Source organism: Equus przewalskii, chromosome 1 (assembly GCF_037783145.1).
Source record: "Equus przewalskii isolate Varuska chromosome 1, EquPr2, whole genome shotgun sequence".
Lineage (NCBI taxonomy): Eukaryota > Metazoa > Chordata > Mammalia > Perissodactyla > Equidae > Equus > Equus przewalskii.
The window spans coordinates 167523898-167543862 of record NC_091831.1 but is presented as its reverse complement, the minus strand read 5'-3'; the positions used below and the strand labels follow the sequence as shown (position 1 = coordinate 167543862).

Here is a 19965-nt window from a genome sequence, read left to right as displayed (position 1 = left end):
CCACAGCCAACATCATACTCACTGGGGAAAAACTGAAAGCCATCCCTCTGAGAACAGGAACAAGACAAGGGTGCCCGCTCTCACCACTCTTATTCAACATGGTACAGGAAGTTTTGGCCAGAGTAATTAGGCAAGAAAAAGAAATAAAAGGTATCCAAATTGGCAAGGAATAAGTGAAACTCTTGCTGTTTCCAGATGATATGATTTTATATATAGAAACCCCTAAAGAATCCATTGGAGAACTATTAGAAATAATCAACAACTATAGCAAAGTTGCAGGGTACAAAATCAACTTACAAAAATCAGTTGCATTTCTATACTCTAATAATGAACTAACAGAAAGAGAACTCGAGAATACGATCCTATTTACAATCACAACAAAAAGAATAAAATACCTAGGAATAAATTTAACCAAGGAGTTGAAAGACCTATACAATGAAAACTATAAGACATTATTGAAAGAAATTGATGATGGCACAAAGAAATGGAAAGATATTCCATGCACATGGACTGAAAGAATAAATATGGTTAAAATGTCCATACTATCTAAAGCAATCTACAGATTCAATGCAATCCCAATCAGAATCTCAATGACATTCATGGTCATGTAAAGAGAACCAAGAATCCTAAAATTCATATGGGGCAACAAAAGACCCGAAATAGCTAAAGCAATCCTGAGAAAAAAGAACAAAGCTAGAGGCATCACAATCTCTGACTTCAAAATATACTACAAAGCTACAGTAATCAAAACACTGTGGTACTGGTACAAAAACAGAAAAGACAGATCAATGAAACAAAACTGAAAGCCCAGAAATAAAACAATACATCCATGGACAGTTAATCTTTGACAAAGGAGCTAAGAACATACATTGGAGAAAGGAAAGTCTCTTCACTAAATGGTGTTGAGAAAACTGGACAGCCATATGCAAAAGAAATGAAAGTAGACCATGATCTTTCACAATACACAAAAATTAACTCAAAATGGATTAAAGACTTGAAAGTAAGATGTGAAACCACAAAACTCCTGGAAGAAAATATAGGCAGTACACTCTTTGACCTTGGTCTTAGAAGGATCTTTTCAAATACCATGTCTACTCGGACAAGGGAAACAAAAGAAAAAATAAACAAATGGGACCTCATCAGACTTAAGAGCTTCTACAAGGCAAAGGAAATCAGGAACAAAATGAAGACAACCCAATTGGAAGAAAATATTTGCAAATCATATATCTGACAAGGGGTTAATTTCCAAAATATATAAAGAACTCATACAACTCAACAACAAAAAACAACCCAATCAAAAAATAGACAGAGGATATGAACAGACATTTTTCCAAAGAAGATATATGGATGGCCAACAGGCACATGAAAGATGTTCAGCATCACTAACCATCAGGGAAATGCAAATCAAAACTACAATGAGATGTCACCTTATACCTGTTAGAATGGCTATAATTACCAAGACAAAAAATAACAAATGTTGGAGACAATGTGGAGAAAAGGGAATCCTCATACACTGCTGGTGGGAATGCAAACCAGTACAGTCACTACAGAAAACAGTATGGAGATTTCTCAAAAAATTAAAAATAGGGGCTGGCCCAGTGGCACATCGGTTAAGTGTGCACGTTCTGCTTTGGCAGCCTGGGGTTTGCCGGTTTGGATCCTGGGTGCAGACACGGCACCACTTGGCAAGTCATATTGTGGCAGGCATCCCACATATAAAGTGGAAGAAGATGGGCAAGGATGTTAGCTCAAGGCCAGTCTTCCTCAGCAAAAAGAAGAGGATTGGTGGCAGATGTTAGCTCAGGGCTAATCTTCCTCAAAAAAAAAAACACAACAAAATTAAACATAGAAATACCATATGACCCAGCTATTCCACTACTGGGTATTTATCCAAAAAACTTGAAATCAACAATTCAAAGAGACTTATGCACCCATATTTTCACTGCTGCATTATTCATCACACGCAAGACATGGAAGCAACCCAAGAGCTGATCGGCTGATGAATGGATAAAGAAGTTGTGGTATATATATATATATATACAATGGAATACTACTCAGCCATAAAAAACCAAAATCATCCCATTTGCAATAACATGGATGGACCTTGAGGGTATTATGTTGGGTGAAAAAAGCCAGACAGAGAAAGACAAACACTGTATGACTTCACTTATATGTGGAAGATAAACAAATACATGGACAAAGAGAACAGATTAGTAGCTATCAGAGGGGAAGGGGGTTGAGGGGTGGGCATAAGGGGTAAATGGGCACATATATATGGTGACTGACAATCACGTACAACTGAAACTTCACAATGTTATAAATTATGACCTCAATGAAGAAAAAAAAGATATATCCAGGAAAAGAAGAGCAAATTAAATCCAAAGTAAGCAGAAGAAAAGAAATGATAAAAATCAGAGCAGAAATCAACGAAATTAAAAACAAGAAATCAATAAGGAAAATCACTGGAACCAAAAGCTGGTTCTTTGAAAAGGTCAATAAAAGTGATAAACCTCCAGCCAGATTAACTAAGAAAAAGGAGAGAAGACACCAATGACTAATATCAGAAATGAAAAGAGGTGCCATCATTACTGATCTCATGATATTAAAAGGATAATAGACGAATATTTTGAACTCTATGTCCACCAACTTGATAACCTAGATGAAATGAACCAATTCCTTAAAAAACATAATCTACCAAAACTCATCTAAGGAGAAATAATCTGAATAGGCCTATATCTATTAAAGAAACTGATCAATAATCTATAACCTTTTAAAACAGAAAGCATCAGGTCTAGGTGGGTTCATTAGTGAATTCTACCAAACATTTAAGAAAGAAATTATACCAATTCTCTACAATCTCTTCCAGAAAATAGAATGCAAATGATGGGAAACTAGATGCTTTTCTGCTAAGATCAAGAACAAGGTAAGGATGCTCCCTCTCACACTCCTATTCAACACTATACTGGAACTCCTAGCTAACACAATAAAAAAGAAAAGGAAATAAAAGACATACAGATTGAGAAGAGAGAAATAAAGCTTTGTTTGCAGAAGACACAATTATCTACGTAGAAAATACCAAAGAAACACAAAAAAACTCCTGGAACTAGTATGTGACTACAGCAAGGTTATAGGAAATAAGGTTAATATACAAAAGTCAACTGCTTTCCAATATACTAGCAACGAACAAGTGAAATTTGAAATTGAAACACAATACCATTTTCATTAGTACTTAAAAAATAAATGAAATACTTATAATATGTATAAGATCTATATGAGGAAAACTACAAAACTGATGAAAGAAATCAAAGAAGAACTAAATAAAGACATATTCCCTGTTCAGGAATAGAAGACTCAATATTGTCAAGATGTCAGTTCTTCCAAACTTGATCTATAGGTTCAACACAATCCCAATCAAAATCCTAGCAAGTTATTTTGTGGATATTGACAAACTGAATCTAGGGTTTATACGAAGACATGAAAGACCCAGAATAACCAACACAATATTGAAGAAGAATAAAAAGGATGGAGGACTGACAATATCTGATTTTAAGACTTACTACTAAGCTTCAGTAATTAGGACAGTTATGGTATTGGTAAAAAAAAGTAGACAAAATATATCGATGAGAGTGCAGAAAAAGACCCACGAAAAGTTGGCATGATCAATCTTTTTAATTTTAGACATTTTAATAGATGTGTAGTAGCATCTCATTGTGGTTTTAGTTTGTATTTTTCTAATAACTATTGATGGTGAACTTGTCATCTGTATATGGTTTTTACTCAAGTCTGTTCAAATCTTTTGTGCATTTTTTGACTGGGTTGTTTATTTTGAGTTTTGAGAATTCTTCATTTCTCAGTTTAATCTTTATGAATCTAATTGTTAAACTGATCCTTGCTAAATGACAATACTTCATTTTCACAAAAGCAGATGGCAGAGAAGTGAGAACAAATTGCTAGAGAAAAGTAATTTCACACTTTTTTTTTCGAGACTGGAAGTAGTCTTCAGAAATTTACAGTGAGTGAGAAGTTGAAGGATATTCTACTCACTCAAGAGCTATCTTTGGTCATACTTGGAGAAAGGAAACTTCTTCAAGTTCTGATAGTGGCTAATCTTACTTGGGATGACAAGAGGTAAAAGACAGTGATAACTTGTCCACTGGAGACTTTCTGTTACAGAATATATCTTCCCCCTGCCTTGAAGAAAAGACACTAAGGTTGTATGAACATTCACTTGGTTTGTATACTGGATAAGAGATTATTTTAAATAGATCAGTCAAAATCTAGCCAGACCAATAGACACATGAAAAGATGCTCATCATCACTAGTCATCAGGGAAATGCAAATCAAAACTACACTAAGATATCACTTTACACCTGTTAGAATGGCAAAAATATCCAAAACCAAGAGTGACAAATGTTAGAGAGGTTGTGGAGAAAAAGGAACCCTCATACACTGTTGGTGGGAATGCAAACTGGTGCAGCCACTATGGAAAACAGTATGGAGATTTCTCAAAAAGTTAAAAATAGAAATACCTTATGACCCAGCCATCCCACTACTGGGTATCTATCCTAAGAACCTGAAATCAGCAATTCCAAAAGTCCCATGCACCCCTATGTTCATCGCAACATTATTTACAACAGCCAAGACGTGGAACCAACCTAAGTGCCCAGAAACTGATGATTGGATAAAGAAGATATGGTATATATATACAATGGAATACTACTCAGCCATAAAAAGGACAAAATCGTCCCATTCACAACAACATGGATGGACCTTGAGAGTATTATGTTAAGTGAGATAAGCCAGACAGAGAAAGATGAACTCTGTATGACTCCACTCATAGGTGGAAGTTAACATATAGACAAAGAGAACTGATCAGTGGTTACTAGGGGAAAGGGGGGTGGGGGGAGGACACAAAGGGTGAAGTGGTGTACACACAACATGACTAACAATAACATACAACTGAAATTTCACAAGGTTTGTAAACTATCATAATCTTAATAAAAAAGGGGAAAAAAATCTAGCTAGAGAAATGTTTTGATTTCTAGTACAGTAAAATTTCTTCCCTACTGTGATCAGGAAAGTAGTGATAAGTTAATCAAAGTCAGCTAATGTAAAGAATGATAAAAAAAGAATCTGTGTTGTATACATACGTTTTAAACATCACCTTTTAACTTAAGACCTAAAGTGTACAATTGTCTGTCCATCTTGATGTAGGTTTAAGACCTTTTCTTTCAGTACAGAGGTTCACTGACTGAAACGTTTTTCTTTCTTGTATAAAGCACACTTAGATGGGATTACCTCCAGTTTCAGTTCTTTTGAAGTGGAACAAAAATATTTATAGAGATTTGCAAAGCAATTTTAGTATTTTTCAAGACTTTCCGATCTTTCGCAGTTTTAACTCACTACTACTTTAAACAATAATTAAATGGTCCATCACTGAGTCTTTCTAAGACATGTAACTTAGTTTTATAGACACAATCCTCTTTTTTTACTCATACAATGTTAAAATAAACTGGAATCAAATACAAATAACTCTTTGGTAAGCAAAAAATCGAATCTGTGAAGCATACTAGCTGCCAGTTGTCAGCAGGTCAATAATGTGGCCAGCAGCCATTATGTTTTATGGAAGGACTAAAGGCATCAATTAATTTGGAGTGTTGACTAGTAGAGAGCAATTAAGAGAGTTTCCACTTTCGGGGCTGGCCCCGTGGCCGAGTGGTTAAGTTCACGCGCTCCACTTTGGTGGCCCAGGGTTTGGACCCTGGGCACCGACATGGCACCACTCATTAGGCTATGTTGAGGCAGTGTCCCACATGCCACAACTAGAAGGACCCACAATTAAAATATACAACTATGTACTCAGGGGATTTGGGGAGAAAAAAGCAGGAAAAAAAAAAAGATTGACAACAGTTGTTAGCTCAGGTGCCAATCTTTAAAAGAAAAAAAATAACTAGCCCTTAAAAAAAAAGAGAGTTTCCACTTTATTTTGAAAGCTTATCTTCCCCTAAGAAAGATAAAGTAGGTGAGCCAAAGGAAAATTAGCCCCCTGGAGGAGGGGCTGTAGTCAAAAGCTAGCATTATTGGCAAGGGCTAAGTCTTATTCAGAGTGTAGACCTAAGGCAGTACATGATTGCTTGATCAGATGATGTCTTTAGATTTAATTCACTACCCCTTAACTTTCTCCACAAGAAGCAGCAAAACAAACATGAGGATTCAGCACCAATGAAGCCTCAATCCACAACAGTTTATTAACAGCTTGTCCTTTGCTGGCTACATCAGGACGGAGCACTCAGATGGTAGAGCTCTTCCTTTCAGGTGGGAGCATTAGGGGAAAGAGCACATAATGCCATTCCCATCTCTTATCTACTATGACTTACACGCAGGCATCTTTTCCTTTTGTTAGGTATCTGATGCTAAGAGTACTTGATTCATTTTGACTATGCAGGTAGGCTAAAAACAGAGTAAATGAAAATTTGTCTATAAACTAGTTAAGTAGTCCAAGAAGCCATTCCCCAACATCCAAGAGGGGAAAGTCATAATTGTATTAAAAATGAAAGAACTGCTAAAGAAGAGGTTTAAAAGGTATGGATTACTCAAAACAAATGAGGATTCAACAATTTACTCTTTAATCTATTAGACCAAAATTAACTACTCAAGCCACTAAAATCTTTAGAATGTCAATAAACATATGTGATAATATTTGCCAAAGTTGTTGCAAACTAGTGTGCTCTTTCTAACTTTCCAGCAAAGTATCGATTGCTGGATAACTGCCAGGACCTCTAAAGAAATTCATTTCTTCCAGTACTGTGCTTCAGAAAATGATCTAAGGAAAGGTAAGCAGCAGCTATGAACTAAACATTCCAAAAGGAGAAATATGCAAAAGTGTAATACAAATACCAAGAGAAGTGTTCTGAGATCTCTGCATAAAAAGTCATAAAATTCTTGCAAATAATAATAAAAAATATTTATTGCCTAGGTGACTAAATATTTACAAAGAAGTGAAGCTCAGATGGTCGATAAATTCTAGGGAAAAGACCAAGAGATCATGGAGAAAAACACTTCTTTAATTAACATGATAGCCAGAGGTAGATGGTATAATACAGTAGCATACAATTAAACATGCCACTTAAAAGTAAATATTATAAAGTTGGAAATTTAATAATTATGGAAAATTATATGAAGAAATTTTATAACTAGGAGTAATGAGAAATAATGGAAACAATAGAGTTTATGTGCTAGTTTTGATAAGGGAGAAGAACAGCTTAAAAGAGATGGTCAACATTAAAAGAGGACTCTTCACAGGAAACAGCCCAATTTTTCTATACTAATAGATTTTCTTATATCAGGATAATGCTTTTAGAATATGTGGTTTATTAATTACAACTATAATTTACATGTAAATATTTAAAATAAACATGCTCCTTTACCTATGGTATAAAAAAAAAATATTAATTTGGATTCCTAGAATGACCCAAAGAGAAATACTGTGTCCTATACATGACATTATTTTTCCTCTGCAAGTGCATGTCCTTTATAGCATAGTTTCTTTAAATCAGATCCATTAGGAAAAGGGTGTCTTTCTTGAGTTCCAGCAAAACAATTATTCCAAAATGTGTAGTTTTTATATAGAACCACTTAACACCTTAAATAACAGATTAGTTTCTTAGCATAAGATGCTATGCCAGACAATTAGCAGCCCTGGAAGAAATTTTTCTATAAAGAAAGCCAAGTGACCAGGTCTTAAAGCAGAATTGTTTGGGTCAGGCATGGTGGCATATTAAAGGATCTCAGACAGAAGGCTGCTGTTAGCACAAACTGATTCTGAAAAACTCATATAAAATCATTAGTGTAAAATCAAAAATAAGCATCATAAAAATTTTCCTTAAGTAAATTTTGCCTTAAAAAACACTATTTTTCACCAATATAGCTACACTAGCCATCTTCCAGTTCCACACTTATTTCCAGAACTCACCTGTCCCTCACATTCCTTAGTCCATTCTCCAGTTAAAACACAAATCAGATCACGTCATTAATCTCCAGTGACTTCCCATCATACTTAAATTCCTATTTCTCTTGATCCCATAGTCTATCACTCTTTCCTTCCTCACTATAGACACATTAGTCTTCTAGGTCCTCAAACACACCAACTTTGTTCATGTCTTAAGGCCTTTTGCACTTACTTTGCCTGGAATGCTTGGCCCTGAGCTTTTCACTAACTGGCTCCTTCTTGGGATTCAGGTCTTAACTGGAACATCACCTCTTCAGAGGTGACCTCCCTAACCACTTGCTCTAGAGTAGCCCTTGCAGGCAGGCTCCATCACCTCACATCACTGTTTTTGCTGTTTTCACATCACCTAAATGCCTAAAGTTATCTTGTTTTCCAAGTTGTTTACTTTGTTTATTGTTACTACAATATTAGCTTCAAAAGAACAGAGAACTTGTCTTGTTTACCACAGAATCTTTCGGGCCCAGCATGATACACACTGAGTCACTCAATAAACATGATTGAATAAGTAAATTACTTTAATCAGAATTTTCTCAAACCGTAAGTTCTAGTCTCTGACCCAGAGTATATTCACATTTATGTGTAGCAGGATAACGTTTGTAAAGTTTTATGAACAACATGAAACTATGCACTTGCCATAGGTACAATAATTACTTTGGGCTACACAACTCAGTTTGGTAGTAGGAGCTAAGTTTGGCATTCTCTTGGTTTTACAGCTGTGAGAACTGAGGTCAGAAAGTAAAACGTAAGAATTAATAAACATTTAATAATGAAAAAAACCCCAAAAAACTGTAAGTCAAAGGAAACTCAGAACAGCTTAAATCTCAAAGCACAACTAGGACTATTAACAACTGCCGTAACTTCTTAGAATTTATTCTTATTTGTCTATTTATGTGCATGTAGCACCCAGCACCCTACCTGACATATAGCAAGTATTCAAAACACGTTTTAATGGATTATAAGATGCTTATTGCATAATTAGTTTAACAGATGTAAACCAGAATCTGTATTTTCTTTTAGCGCAATAAGTTTTTGTTTAACCTCTCACAGTAGATTCACAGTCTTCATGTTTAGCCTTGTAAGCAAAGCCTTTCTCTCCTACTGGAGGAAATTCTCAATAAAGCTGTCTGTTTTATTTCACCTGGTTATATATATTATCTCCACAGGAGACAATGACCTCAGGTAAACAGATCTGAGCAGCTTTGTTCAAATTTACAGAGATGCTACATGTGGAAGTGAAAATATCATCAGCAGAATCATCTACAGACTGCACAATTGTTTCTATTCCTGTAGCTACATGAAAATAGCCGGTATCAATATCAAGATGTGGAACAATAACAATAAAAATTAGGTTGTCAGCTTAATAGGAATTATGCAGGTTTAAATTCCATGCTGCACAATGCCCATTATCTACCAAGAGTAGCTCCTTTCTAATGTTCTATGATGTTTTAAATCATTAAAAAAGAAAAATGTTTAAGGCCCTTTTCCACAAATTCAAGATGTTAACCATTATCTTTGACAGGCAGCAAGTAAATTCAGCTTTTTTACATTGCTTTTTCACATGTATCATATCAAATAGAAAGTAGGGTCTGTAATAACCACATCCTAGCATATGGTTAATCTGTCACTGGAATTCAGCTCCATGTCCAGAGAATAAATAAAAGTAGAATTCTGAAGAACTAATTAAGTGAAGTTGATATGGGGTAATCATGAATAAAGTAATGAGAAAACAGAACTATGATAACATATAAAAGATCCAATATATTTGTTTCAAAAATCACAGTACAACATAAGTCAGTAAAAAGCTTTAACACTAACAGACTCATCTAAAACTAAAAAGTTCAAAAACAAGTTACATAATGAGGTGATGTTATTAATGGATATTTTAGTACTACAGCAAAAGGGATGTCTAAATCTGTATTACTGATAGTTAGAGGTTTTCTGTTAACAGAGTAATATGTGTAGAGACAGTATTGGGCAGCACAACATAACAGAAATATCACAGATTCTAACTTTTATTTACTGAATGTGTGACCTTAGGCAATTCACTCATCTTTCTGGATTCTTAAGTGTGCTCATTTGCAAAAAATGAAGGTAATAATGCTGTCTTCAATAATTATATCTCATAACATTACAGCGAGGGCTCAACAAGATAATGAATATAAAAGCATTTTACAAAGTATAAAACCCTACATAAACAGAAGTTATACCGTAGGGAGAAAAAAGTTAAATTTACCTTTATATGTTCTAAAACAGCAGTTGCAACATTTGTATGGAGATCAATAAGTCTTTTTTTTTCAAGGAGTTCTGGCAAAGAACTACAAGTATCAAAAAACTGAAAATTAACCATTAAATTTTCTAAGTAAATGACACAGACTTTAATAAAACTCACACCTAGGTGTTTCCTTTGAGGAAACTTGGAACAGTAAAACAGTGACAAAATGACTAATTAAACTCTTAACTGAATTTAATCTCTAGGTTTGAAGACATACAGTATTTACTACTTTAATACAGGTGAAATGCTTCTTATTTTAAAATAATCTGCCTCCCAAATATCATTATTTCCACCATTTCATTTTCTGATTCCAAAATTTGGAGATTTAGAATAAAATCAGACTAATGGAAATACGATTTTACCAATATTTCTAAAACACGTTTCGTCTCTCCTTGATGGCATTTAAAGTAGCAAAAAGAAACTGCTTAAGCTTTAGCTAATAAAATAAGAGCAGCAATGAGAAAATTAATAATAACTTACATTACTTTATCACCAATACTATCTTCTTGGTAAAATTACCCCCAAAGAAGCAAATGATGTGCTATCTGTTAGAGGGAACTTGAACCAGCTGAAGCATGTTAACAGCACAAGTTAGTTCTTTAAACTTAAAGATATATGCTATTATCTACTATTTTCGATTATAAAAACTATTAACCAATTTTTTAACCTTCAAAATAAATCTTATCAACAGAAAGACTTCAAAGAGGATAGATTACTTACCTAACAGCTGACGTTAGCTTAGCAGTATTGTCAGAAAGCATACTTATGGCTCCTTCATCTTCCCCTTCTAGTCCCTGGGAAAGAAAAAAAGGTCCCAGTAACTACTCAGAAATCCCAAGCACAAGCATAAAAATTAAAATATTCCTAAGATCTCTGATAAACAGTAAAATTCAGTTAACTCAGAATAACAATTCTTCTCCTCTAAGGAGCAAGCACATGCATTTTTGATAGTTATAGAAAAGTTCTAGTCACCACCAGTCTAATAAATGGTTGGATGACTAAGAAAAGGATCAGCTGGTATTTTTAGGTAAAGAAACAGGCCCAGAGACCTGCCACAGGTCACAGAGGAATAAACAGGACAGCTGGAATCTGAAGTCAGATCAAAGTACAGTAGAATGAGCAGCACTGGAACACGTCTTTCTAAAATGAAGCCACATTATATATTTTTTCAAATCACAAAGTCATACTATTCTTTTAAAAAATGTTGCTATTCTCCTCAGCATTTACATTTCTTTTTAAAAAAAGATCTTTTATATAAGTTGAGAGTATTTTTGTTGTTAGTAAAGCAATGAATGGCCTTGAGTATTTACGAAAACTAAAAAAAAAATTAACCTCTTTCTCCCTCCCAGATGTCCTTCTGCTTCCCTATAATTCTTAGAAAGCAAACAGAATCTTACCATGATGCTTTTAAGTCGTTTAACCTCATCTTCCTGTGCTCTGTAAGATTCTAGTTCTTGCTGAACTGATTCTGCAACTTCTGGGAATGGACTGAAACAATATTGCACAAGAGGAACCATGAATATGACATTAAAAGATTGATTTTTGTGTATTTTGAAATATATACAGGAAGCACTTATTATCTGAAATGTACTTATTTTGATTTAAATGTTTTATATATAACATAGGCAGAAAACATTTAGTATAAATACAACCACATATCCTTGTGATATCTTTTATATCATAAATACTATTTCTTTAAAATGCCTATCACAATACTCATACATCTATAAACAAATTAAAATCTTATTTCTATTCTTTTTATTAACCATATCACATTTTCTCTTCACCTATATACTGTTAGGAAAAAAGGGAAAATATTTAAGTGACTGAAAAATAATGGAAAAGAAGTCATGATATATTAAACTTCAATTAAATATTGTCACCCAAAAAGTAACATATAGTCTCAAAGGGTCCATGCAACTATAAAAGACAGTATTTAAAAAATATTACATCAAGTAATTGTGGAAAAAAAATCTTTTAATTCTGTAAACTTAATATCCTAAAACACTACTGGTAAAAATAGAAAACAGGCCAAGTTTTGTTGGTCTAATGCCTGATATCTTCTTCCAAGCGAGCCAGTTTAGCAGTAATTTCCAGAGACTTCAGACACAACTGATCTGCAATCATTGAGCAGCTCAGGTAGAAAAAGTGTCACACAGCACTCATCTTGAATAATTGTAGATGAACATATGTTGACCAAGAAATGGCTCCTAACATGAATATTTTTCATCTACAGCCTGAGGAGAGGCCAGAAGCTTTCTCTCCTTTATGAAAGAAAAGGTCATGTCTCATCAGCAATGAAACAAAAACCTTTCCTCCCTCCTCAGCCCCAAGACTTGAGAACACTGCCCTAACAATCAGCACATTTCATCCAACAGAGACTGACAGAAATGACAGAAGTTCCTGAAAGGATTTTGGAGAACAAGCCCAGTTTTACATGACAACTGCAGGCACTAACCCCAGCTAACCCCACTAACTCCAGCCCCAGCAGAGTTTATGTTGGCAAGAAACAGCACTGAGCATGTAAAATGTGCTGGTTGAACTAGATGATCCTGAAAGTCTCCACTATCTTCAGGTCTCAGAGCTAACAGACAACCGCTTACATTTACTGAGTGCTTACTGTATGCCAAACACTACGCTAAGAATTTTCTCTATTCTCTCAGTTAATGCTAACCCCAGTCTTGGTGAAGTACACAATAGTAACAGTAAGACCAGGGACTTCAGGATCTGCCAGAACTGGGTTTTAATGAGAGCTGGATGACTTTGGGCAAGTTACTCCTTTCTATTACTTCCCTTAATCTTCATATCAACCTTCTGAAATAGGGCAATAGGTATCATTAGCATTCCCACATTTTACTGATGAGGAAACTGAAGCTCAGACAGATTTAAGTCATGTGTTTAACTCTACGCTGTCTCAGTGTCTTTGTGCCACATCATCATTATAGTACCATATTCAGAGTGAAGGCTAGTCAGGGCTATTCCTATGTACAGACAGATTATTAAAGTTCTTACTATTCAAATGAATTTCTCAGATTGTTCCTAAACATGTTTAAAGAAAATATTCAAAATTTCCATATTTGAATGAAGAGTTTTTGTGTTTTTTTAAAGACTGGCACCTGAGCTAACATCTGTTGCCAATCTTTTTTTTTTTTCTTCTTTTTCTGCTCCCCAAAGCCCCCCAGTACATAGTTGTATACTGTAATTGTGGTCCTCCTGGTTGTGGCATGTGAGACGCCGCCTCAGCACAGCCTGACGAATGGTGCCATGTCTGCACCTGGGATCTAAACCAGTGAAATCCTGGGCCACCAAAGTGGAGCATGGGGACTTAACCACCTGGCCACGGGGCGGCCCCCAAGAGACTTTTCCTTAAGTTTTTCTCTATTAGGGAATGTGAACTTTAGAATTAACTTTAAAATATCCTCCATCTTCTATAAATAATGTAAATGTAATTTCTTGCACTTCATCCTTCTGGAAGGAAATGTAGCCTATGGAATTCCAAAGAGAAAAAAATAATTTAAAACAAAATAAATTGTAACAGTATCTAAAATTGCCATAGGCAGAAAGAGTAAGATAGTGACTTTTCTCTGCAAAGAAAAATCAAATTCTTTGTTGTAGCAATGTGATTTTCCGGTGTTTAAAAAAAAATTATAAATAAAAAAGATAAGGCATACAAAAAAACCCAGCACATTGAACCAAGTCTATATCCTACTTCTCTTTAAATATTAATGAGGCCAAAAAGAACAGCCATATCAAGGACATAGATACAGTAAAATTTAAAATATTCAAAAATAATAAACAACATTGTATTTCAATAATTATTAATGAGCAACATTCTTTTTTCTCTCAGAGGATGAATTTTCATTTATTTATCTTTTAGGCGAGGAAGATTGGCCCTAAGCTAACATCTGTGCCAGTCTTCCTCTATTTCGTATGTGGGATGCCACCACAGCATGGCTTGATGTGCGGCGTGTAGGTCTGTTTCTGGGATCCAAACCTGTGAACCTTGGGCCCACTGAAGTGGACTGCACAAACTTAACCACTACACGACTGGACTGGCCCCTCAGAGCAACGATTTTTTTTGTTTGTTTAGAATGATTTCTCTAGCCATAATAACTGCCAGATAACTTTTATAACAATTACTGAGCCCACGAGGTACCCTAAACTTTAAGACGACATAGCAACACATGGGATACATATATTTGCCTACAACAAATCATGTGGCAAATTATTACAATTTTTTCACCTATTATTTTTAATGTACTGTGAATAAATCTGTTTTTCAGGCTTAAGTGTTCTCGCCACAGATATCTAAAACTGTCTTTTTATAATGGAAAACATGGAACAAAAAGGAAAAATCACACCTCATGTTTCCCTGTCACAAAAACCTATTTTAATGAAAGGCAGAAATGACCCATCACAGAGGGTCAGTGACGATAACGACAAAATTTAGAAAGACAAATCTACAAAATCAAATGGTATGAGCTTACTGAAAAGAGAAGCAGCCCCTACAAAACAACTAACAAAAACCCTAGGAATCAGGAAGAAATTGAGCAACAAAGATACATATCTATAGACTATTTAATTAAAGCTCCTACTCATTGTGTAGATGAACCAGCATGACTTCTTTGATTTATTTAATCAAATTCATTAAATTCGATGACATCATTTCTTTTTAGAGGTTTACTTACTGATTTTTTCTTACTTACCTTCCTTTATGTTTCTGCCAAAATTTATCAACTGGAGTTAAATCATAAGACTTTTTGTTTTTTCTCTTTGGTCTAGCACCAGCTGGAGAGTTTTCCACTCCTGAAGATTCTTCCAAATTAACTCTGTTTAAGTGGAAATCCTAGGAAAACATAATACTGTTTTAAATAACAGTTTTCTGAATTTAAGTACCATAACATTTCCTACAACAAGGAAAATAATCTACACAGATTCTTGTCTTTTCTAATATTTCCAAGGACAAAACACAGATGTGAAAATTAAAAGACCTCCTTCTAATGTTTTGTTACACACACATGCACTTTTATTTATTCTAATTAAAATAATAGATGTATATGATTGAAATTTTAAAAAATACACAAAAAACCGTGTAAGTTTCTCGTGTATCCTTCTAGAAACATACTTTTGCATATTAGCAGCATACACATATACTTCTAATTTTACTTTAAAGAATAGGATTACATTATCCATTTTGTAGTTCACTTTTTCTTTTAATAATGTATTTTAGAGCTCTTTCCCTATCTGTATATGTACCTCTACCTCATTTTTATCAATGGCTACACAGTAGTCCAATATTTGGCTGTATCTATTTATTTGACCAGGCCTCTTGATGCCTAGTTCTTTCCAGTAACAAACATAATCTTAAATATAATTTTTAAACTCTTAGAGATTCTTAACATTCTGATGGGTTACTTGATTGGATTGCATTTAAAAAAAATTACAATAGAAGCTACAATAATAACAAAACTCCTTTCACATAAATTCTAAGAGCTAGTTAGACCAGTAGTACTTGCTAAACTTGTCTGCCTAGAACTAACTTTACTCATGTGAAGCTTGATTTTTTTGCCCTTTCTCAAAAAAAAAGGAAAAACAACAAAACCAAACCATACAAAAAACAAAATAAGAGTGAACATCTTTATTATCCTTTCCCTCTCCCCTTCTTGCATTAGACCTGTGGGTTCCTTCATGTAAGAGCACTTCAACTCTACTCTGAAGAATAGTGAGCTAGAGATAAAACATGGCTATCAATAAGTGAGTTAATAAATGATGACCAAGCAAGAAATTACATGGAGAATTATCTAGCATGAGTGTGATACAATTATCTTAGTTCTAAGATATAAGTTTTTGATTAATGATTAAAGTTCTAGGTCTTAGCAAATTGAATGTACTGAATACAATTTAATCTCCTCCTGATAAAATAAGGTCATCAATACTGAGTCTAGATCCTTAGACCCTACCAGGTAACTTTCTCAGATAAATCCTTTACAACAGCTTACTTCCTTGCCATTTTCCCCTATGACATGAAAAAAAAGAGTACAAAATATATAGATGTCTAATTGCCATAGTGGAGTAAGTAACAAGTTTATTGACAAAGAAGGGTACACTGTTATATTTCAACCTGTTAATACTATGTCCTTCCCATAGACTCCTCATATTATCATAGGATAAACATATCAGTAACCTTATTTAATTCCTCTCACTTTCCCATCCCTATATCTTAACCTCACTTTGCACAACAAATCATGCATATAGGCAGAAAGTAAATATAGCACAATTGTGAAAAACTATTTAAAACAATAGATATTAATAGCTACATCTGAGAAGAACCCATTTTTAAAAATTACCTAACAAAACAAAAGATACTGAAGAGAAACATTTTTCTATAGTTGTTTTATTAACTAGAATTTCTAGTGAAGTTCTACTTCCATGGTGATGACACAGCTCATTCAAAATAAAAGTAACTTGTTAGCAAAATTACTGCTCTAAAAATAGGAGAGCATGTTATTATTGAAGTATTGATAGAATACTTAAAAACACAAAATGATAAAGGAATAAAAGATGTTAAGAGTTTTGAGAAATAACATAGTAGCGGCAAGAACATTTCCATTGTTTGCATAACAGCCAGGCAAATAATGAAAAGTAATTTCAATGTTGAAAACTGGGAAATTAGAACATTCTGTGCTGTACTCAACCACGTTAAAGAAACTATACACAAAAAAAAGACAACAGAATTGGTTTTAACGTGGTAGAGTCTAACATGTTTCCACTGATATTCACAATTTCCTTACTTAGAAGACTGAACAAAGGTGTCCCAAATCACCAGATACAAATAAATCCCATTGGGAAGGGCTAACCACATGGATAAGTCTTCAGCAGTCTTGTTTTCCTTTCATAAGCTAAAGCCGATCAGTAGAACCAGACAGAGCTAAAGTAACAAAATTACCTTTGGATAATATAGGTGATACCTATTTATGCAGAGCTAAGATTACATTTACATGAGAAAAAAAGCATAATAAAATAAAAGTAACTTTTATTTTTGACAAAGGATTGAGCCAAATCTAATCAAGTCTCTAGATCTACCTGTTTATAGAAAATGCTGGGGATAGAGAAACATGTCAAATTGTAACCCACAAAGATACAATCAACCAAACGCAGAAATACAGGAAATTCTTTAGAAAAACAATCCAATTCCTTCAACCAAAAAATAGTAATAGAAAAACAGTGGGAAGAGAGAAATTGTTGCAAATTGAGAAAATAAAAGATATATCAACCAATGCAATGTATTGTTTGGATACCTATCTGAAGAAATCAACTGTAAAGATGTACCTTTGAAACAATTAGAAAACAGTGAATACAGAGCTAGTATTAGATATTACCAAAGAATAACTATTAATTTTGTTGAGTATGATAATAAAATTACAGTATTTTTTTTCAAAGATATATGCAGTAGCATTTATATATAAGATCATATAATGCCTGGGATAAGATGTGTAAGATGCATATTGCCCAGGAAGCCAAACAGTGCACATGGAGGTTCATAATAGTATTCTATTTGTGGTTTTATATGAAATATTCCCTAACAAAAGTCCTAAAATTTTACAAGAAACAGGACTTAAAGTACAACCCACAACTGTTTGCCCCTTGCCATAGTGATTGTGAAAGTATGTGTTGAGATGGGGCCTCGTCACCCTGAGTTCGTGAGTGACTGATGAGCAGAGCTCCCCTCCCCACCACCCATCCACATTGGACAAGGAACATGAAATACTGTGAACAAAAAATAAATATTGGTTATTTTGATCCACTGAGGTTTGAGGGTTTATACTGAGCAACACAACCTGACCTATCCTAATTCAAAGGCCAAGGTGTTCTACACAGATTCAGCAATGTCAGGGACACTTCGATAAGCTTGTTCACGTCTGTTAAAACAAAATTCCCCATAATTCTAGGAATCACGAGCCAGAAAACTGCCCAGAGATACGTCGTTGGCAATGTGCAATATTTTCTATCAGTCTTCATGTAATAATCTCAACTTATAAGCTATTTATTCAGTCTCTAAACTAGTAAACAATTTGGGCCTTAATGATTTAGAAATGCACTGCCCAATACAGTTACTACTAGTCACGTGTAGCTACTGAGTACCTGAAGTGTGGCTAGTCTGAAATGAGATGTGATGTACATATAAAACATACATCCAACTTTTAAGACTTGTTATATAAAAAGAGAATATAAAATAGTTAATGTTTTAAATTGTTTACATGTTAAAATACTAATATTCCAGATATACTGGGTTACACAAAACGTACAAATGAAATAAATTTCACTTGTTTCTTTTTATGTTTTTAATATGACTATTAGAAAATCTAAAATTACATGTGTAGCTTGTACTGTATTTCTGTTAGCACTGATTTAGAAACACTGAACTTTGGCCAATGATAACAAGCAGGGACAGAAAAGAAGAAAAGTACAGAAGACAAAAAAGGAAAGAAAAATCTAATTTAGAATATTTGTAAGAATCACTTAATTGAAAAAAATTCTTGTAAAATGCTCTATCATAAACATAGACAAAATAAATATCTCAAAATCTTATGTGCTAAGCAAGTAGAATATAAGGGGGAAAAAAGGTAGTACCTAAAGCTAGACTAGTAAATAGTAAATACTACACTCTCTTCTTTCCCTTAAATAAAATTTTAATCCAGAATTAATATGAATGAATATGGGAATATATAGAAATAATACCACTTTAGAAAAATGAATGAAATCAGGCTGTCTTCTGGGCTTTTACATAGTCTACACACCTTTAGCAGGAACTTCCTCTGAACAACTAGTTTATACAGTTATCAACACTCTGGGTTTGGAGTAAATGAGTAAAAGTTTACATCATAATTTTGACTTCTAGGCAAATGCCTGAAACTAGTCCAACACAGTGCTGTCCAAGAGGTCTTGTGTTAGTAAAGACTAGCAGACCCAGAGAGCATCAACCTCCAAAGCATCAAACTTTGCACTACACTTAGGCATCCAGTGTACTGCAGTCACACATCTTTAAGAAACTGAGTGCTTCTAAAATGCCTTTTTAGTAACCTTTTAAAAGTATATATTGGGGCCAGCCCCGTGGGCAAGTGGTTAAGTTCGTGCGCCTTGCTTCGGCAGCCCAGGGTTTCGCCAGTTCGGATCCTGGGCGCAGACCTAGCACTGCTCATCAGGCCATGCTGAGGCGGCGTCCCACATAGCACAACTAGAAGGACCCACAACTAAAATATACAACTATGTACTGGGGGGCTTTGGGGAGAAGAAGGAAAAATAAAAAATAAAATCTTAAAAAAGAAAGTATATATTATTTTGGAAACTTCTTCCTTTTTTTTTGAATGGCAAGAAAAAAGTAAACTTTATTAAACTCCCTATGTGTACTAGTACAAATTCTGATTTAATCTTTCAAATAATAAGAGTTACTAGCAGGGAGCCAAAGGCATAAAAAGGGCATCTAAGATTTGAAAAAACAAAGGCCAAGTAAAGGACAAGATACTGAGATGAAATAACGACCATCCCTTTGCCTAAGGGCGACCGCTCATTACAGCTGACAATCAAAGCCACTCCTCCCATAACCAACATACAATAAAAAGGAAGGACAACTTTCTAATTACTAACTTCGCTTCTTATATCCCAATAAAAAGGAAGACGCATTGCA

General features: G+C 34.4%; 1 protein-coding gene across 2 annotated transcripts in view; it reads right to left on the bottom strand.

The window, feature by feature from the left end:
* SCFD1 (sec1 family domain containing 1) overlaps positions 1-19965 on the bottom strand; it is a 100170-nt gene that overhangs the window by 49450 nt on the left and 30755 nt on the right. For both annotated transcript variants that reach the window (XR_011530552.1, XM_070587470.1), the window contains exons 11-14: positions 14987-15126; positions 11678-11768; positions 11001-11074; positions 10242-10323 (exon numbers count right to left, since the gene is read on the bottom strand). Coding sequence is in view for 1 of the 2 variants with exons in the window: in XM_070587470.1 (XP_070443571.1) it covers positions 10242-10323; positions 11001-11074; positions 11678-11768; positions 14987-15126 (387 nt within the window). In the remaining variant the exon portion in view is untranslated. The remainder of the gene's footprint in view (positions 1-10241; positions 10324-11000; positions 11075-11677; positions 11769-14986; positions 15127-19965) is intronic.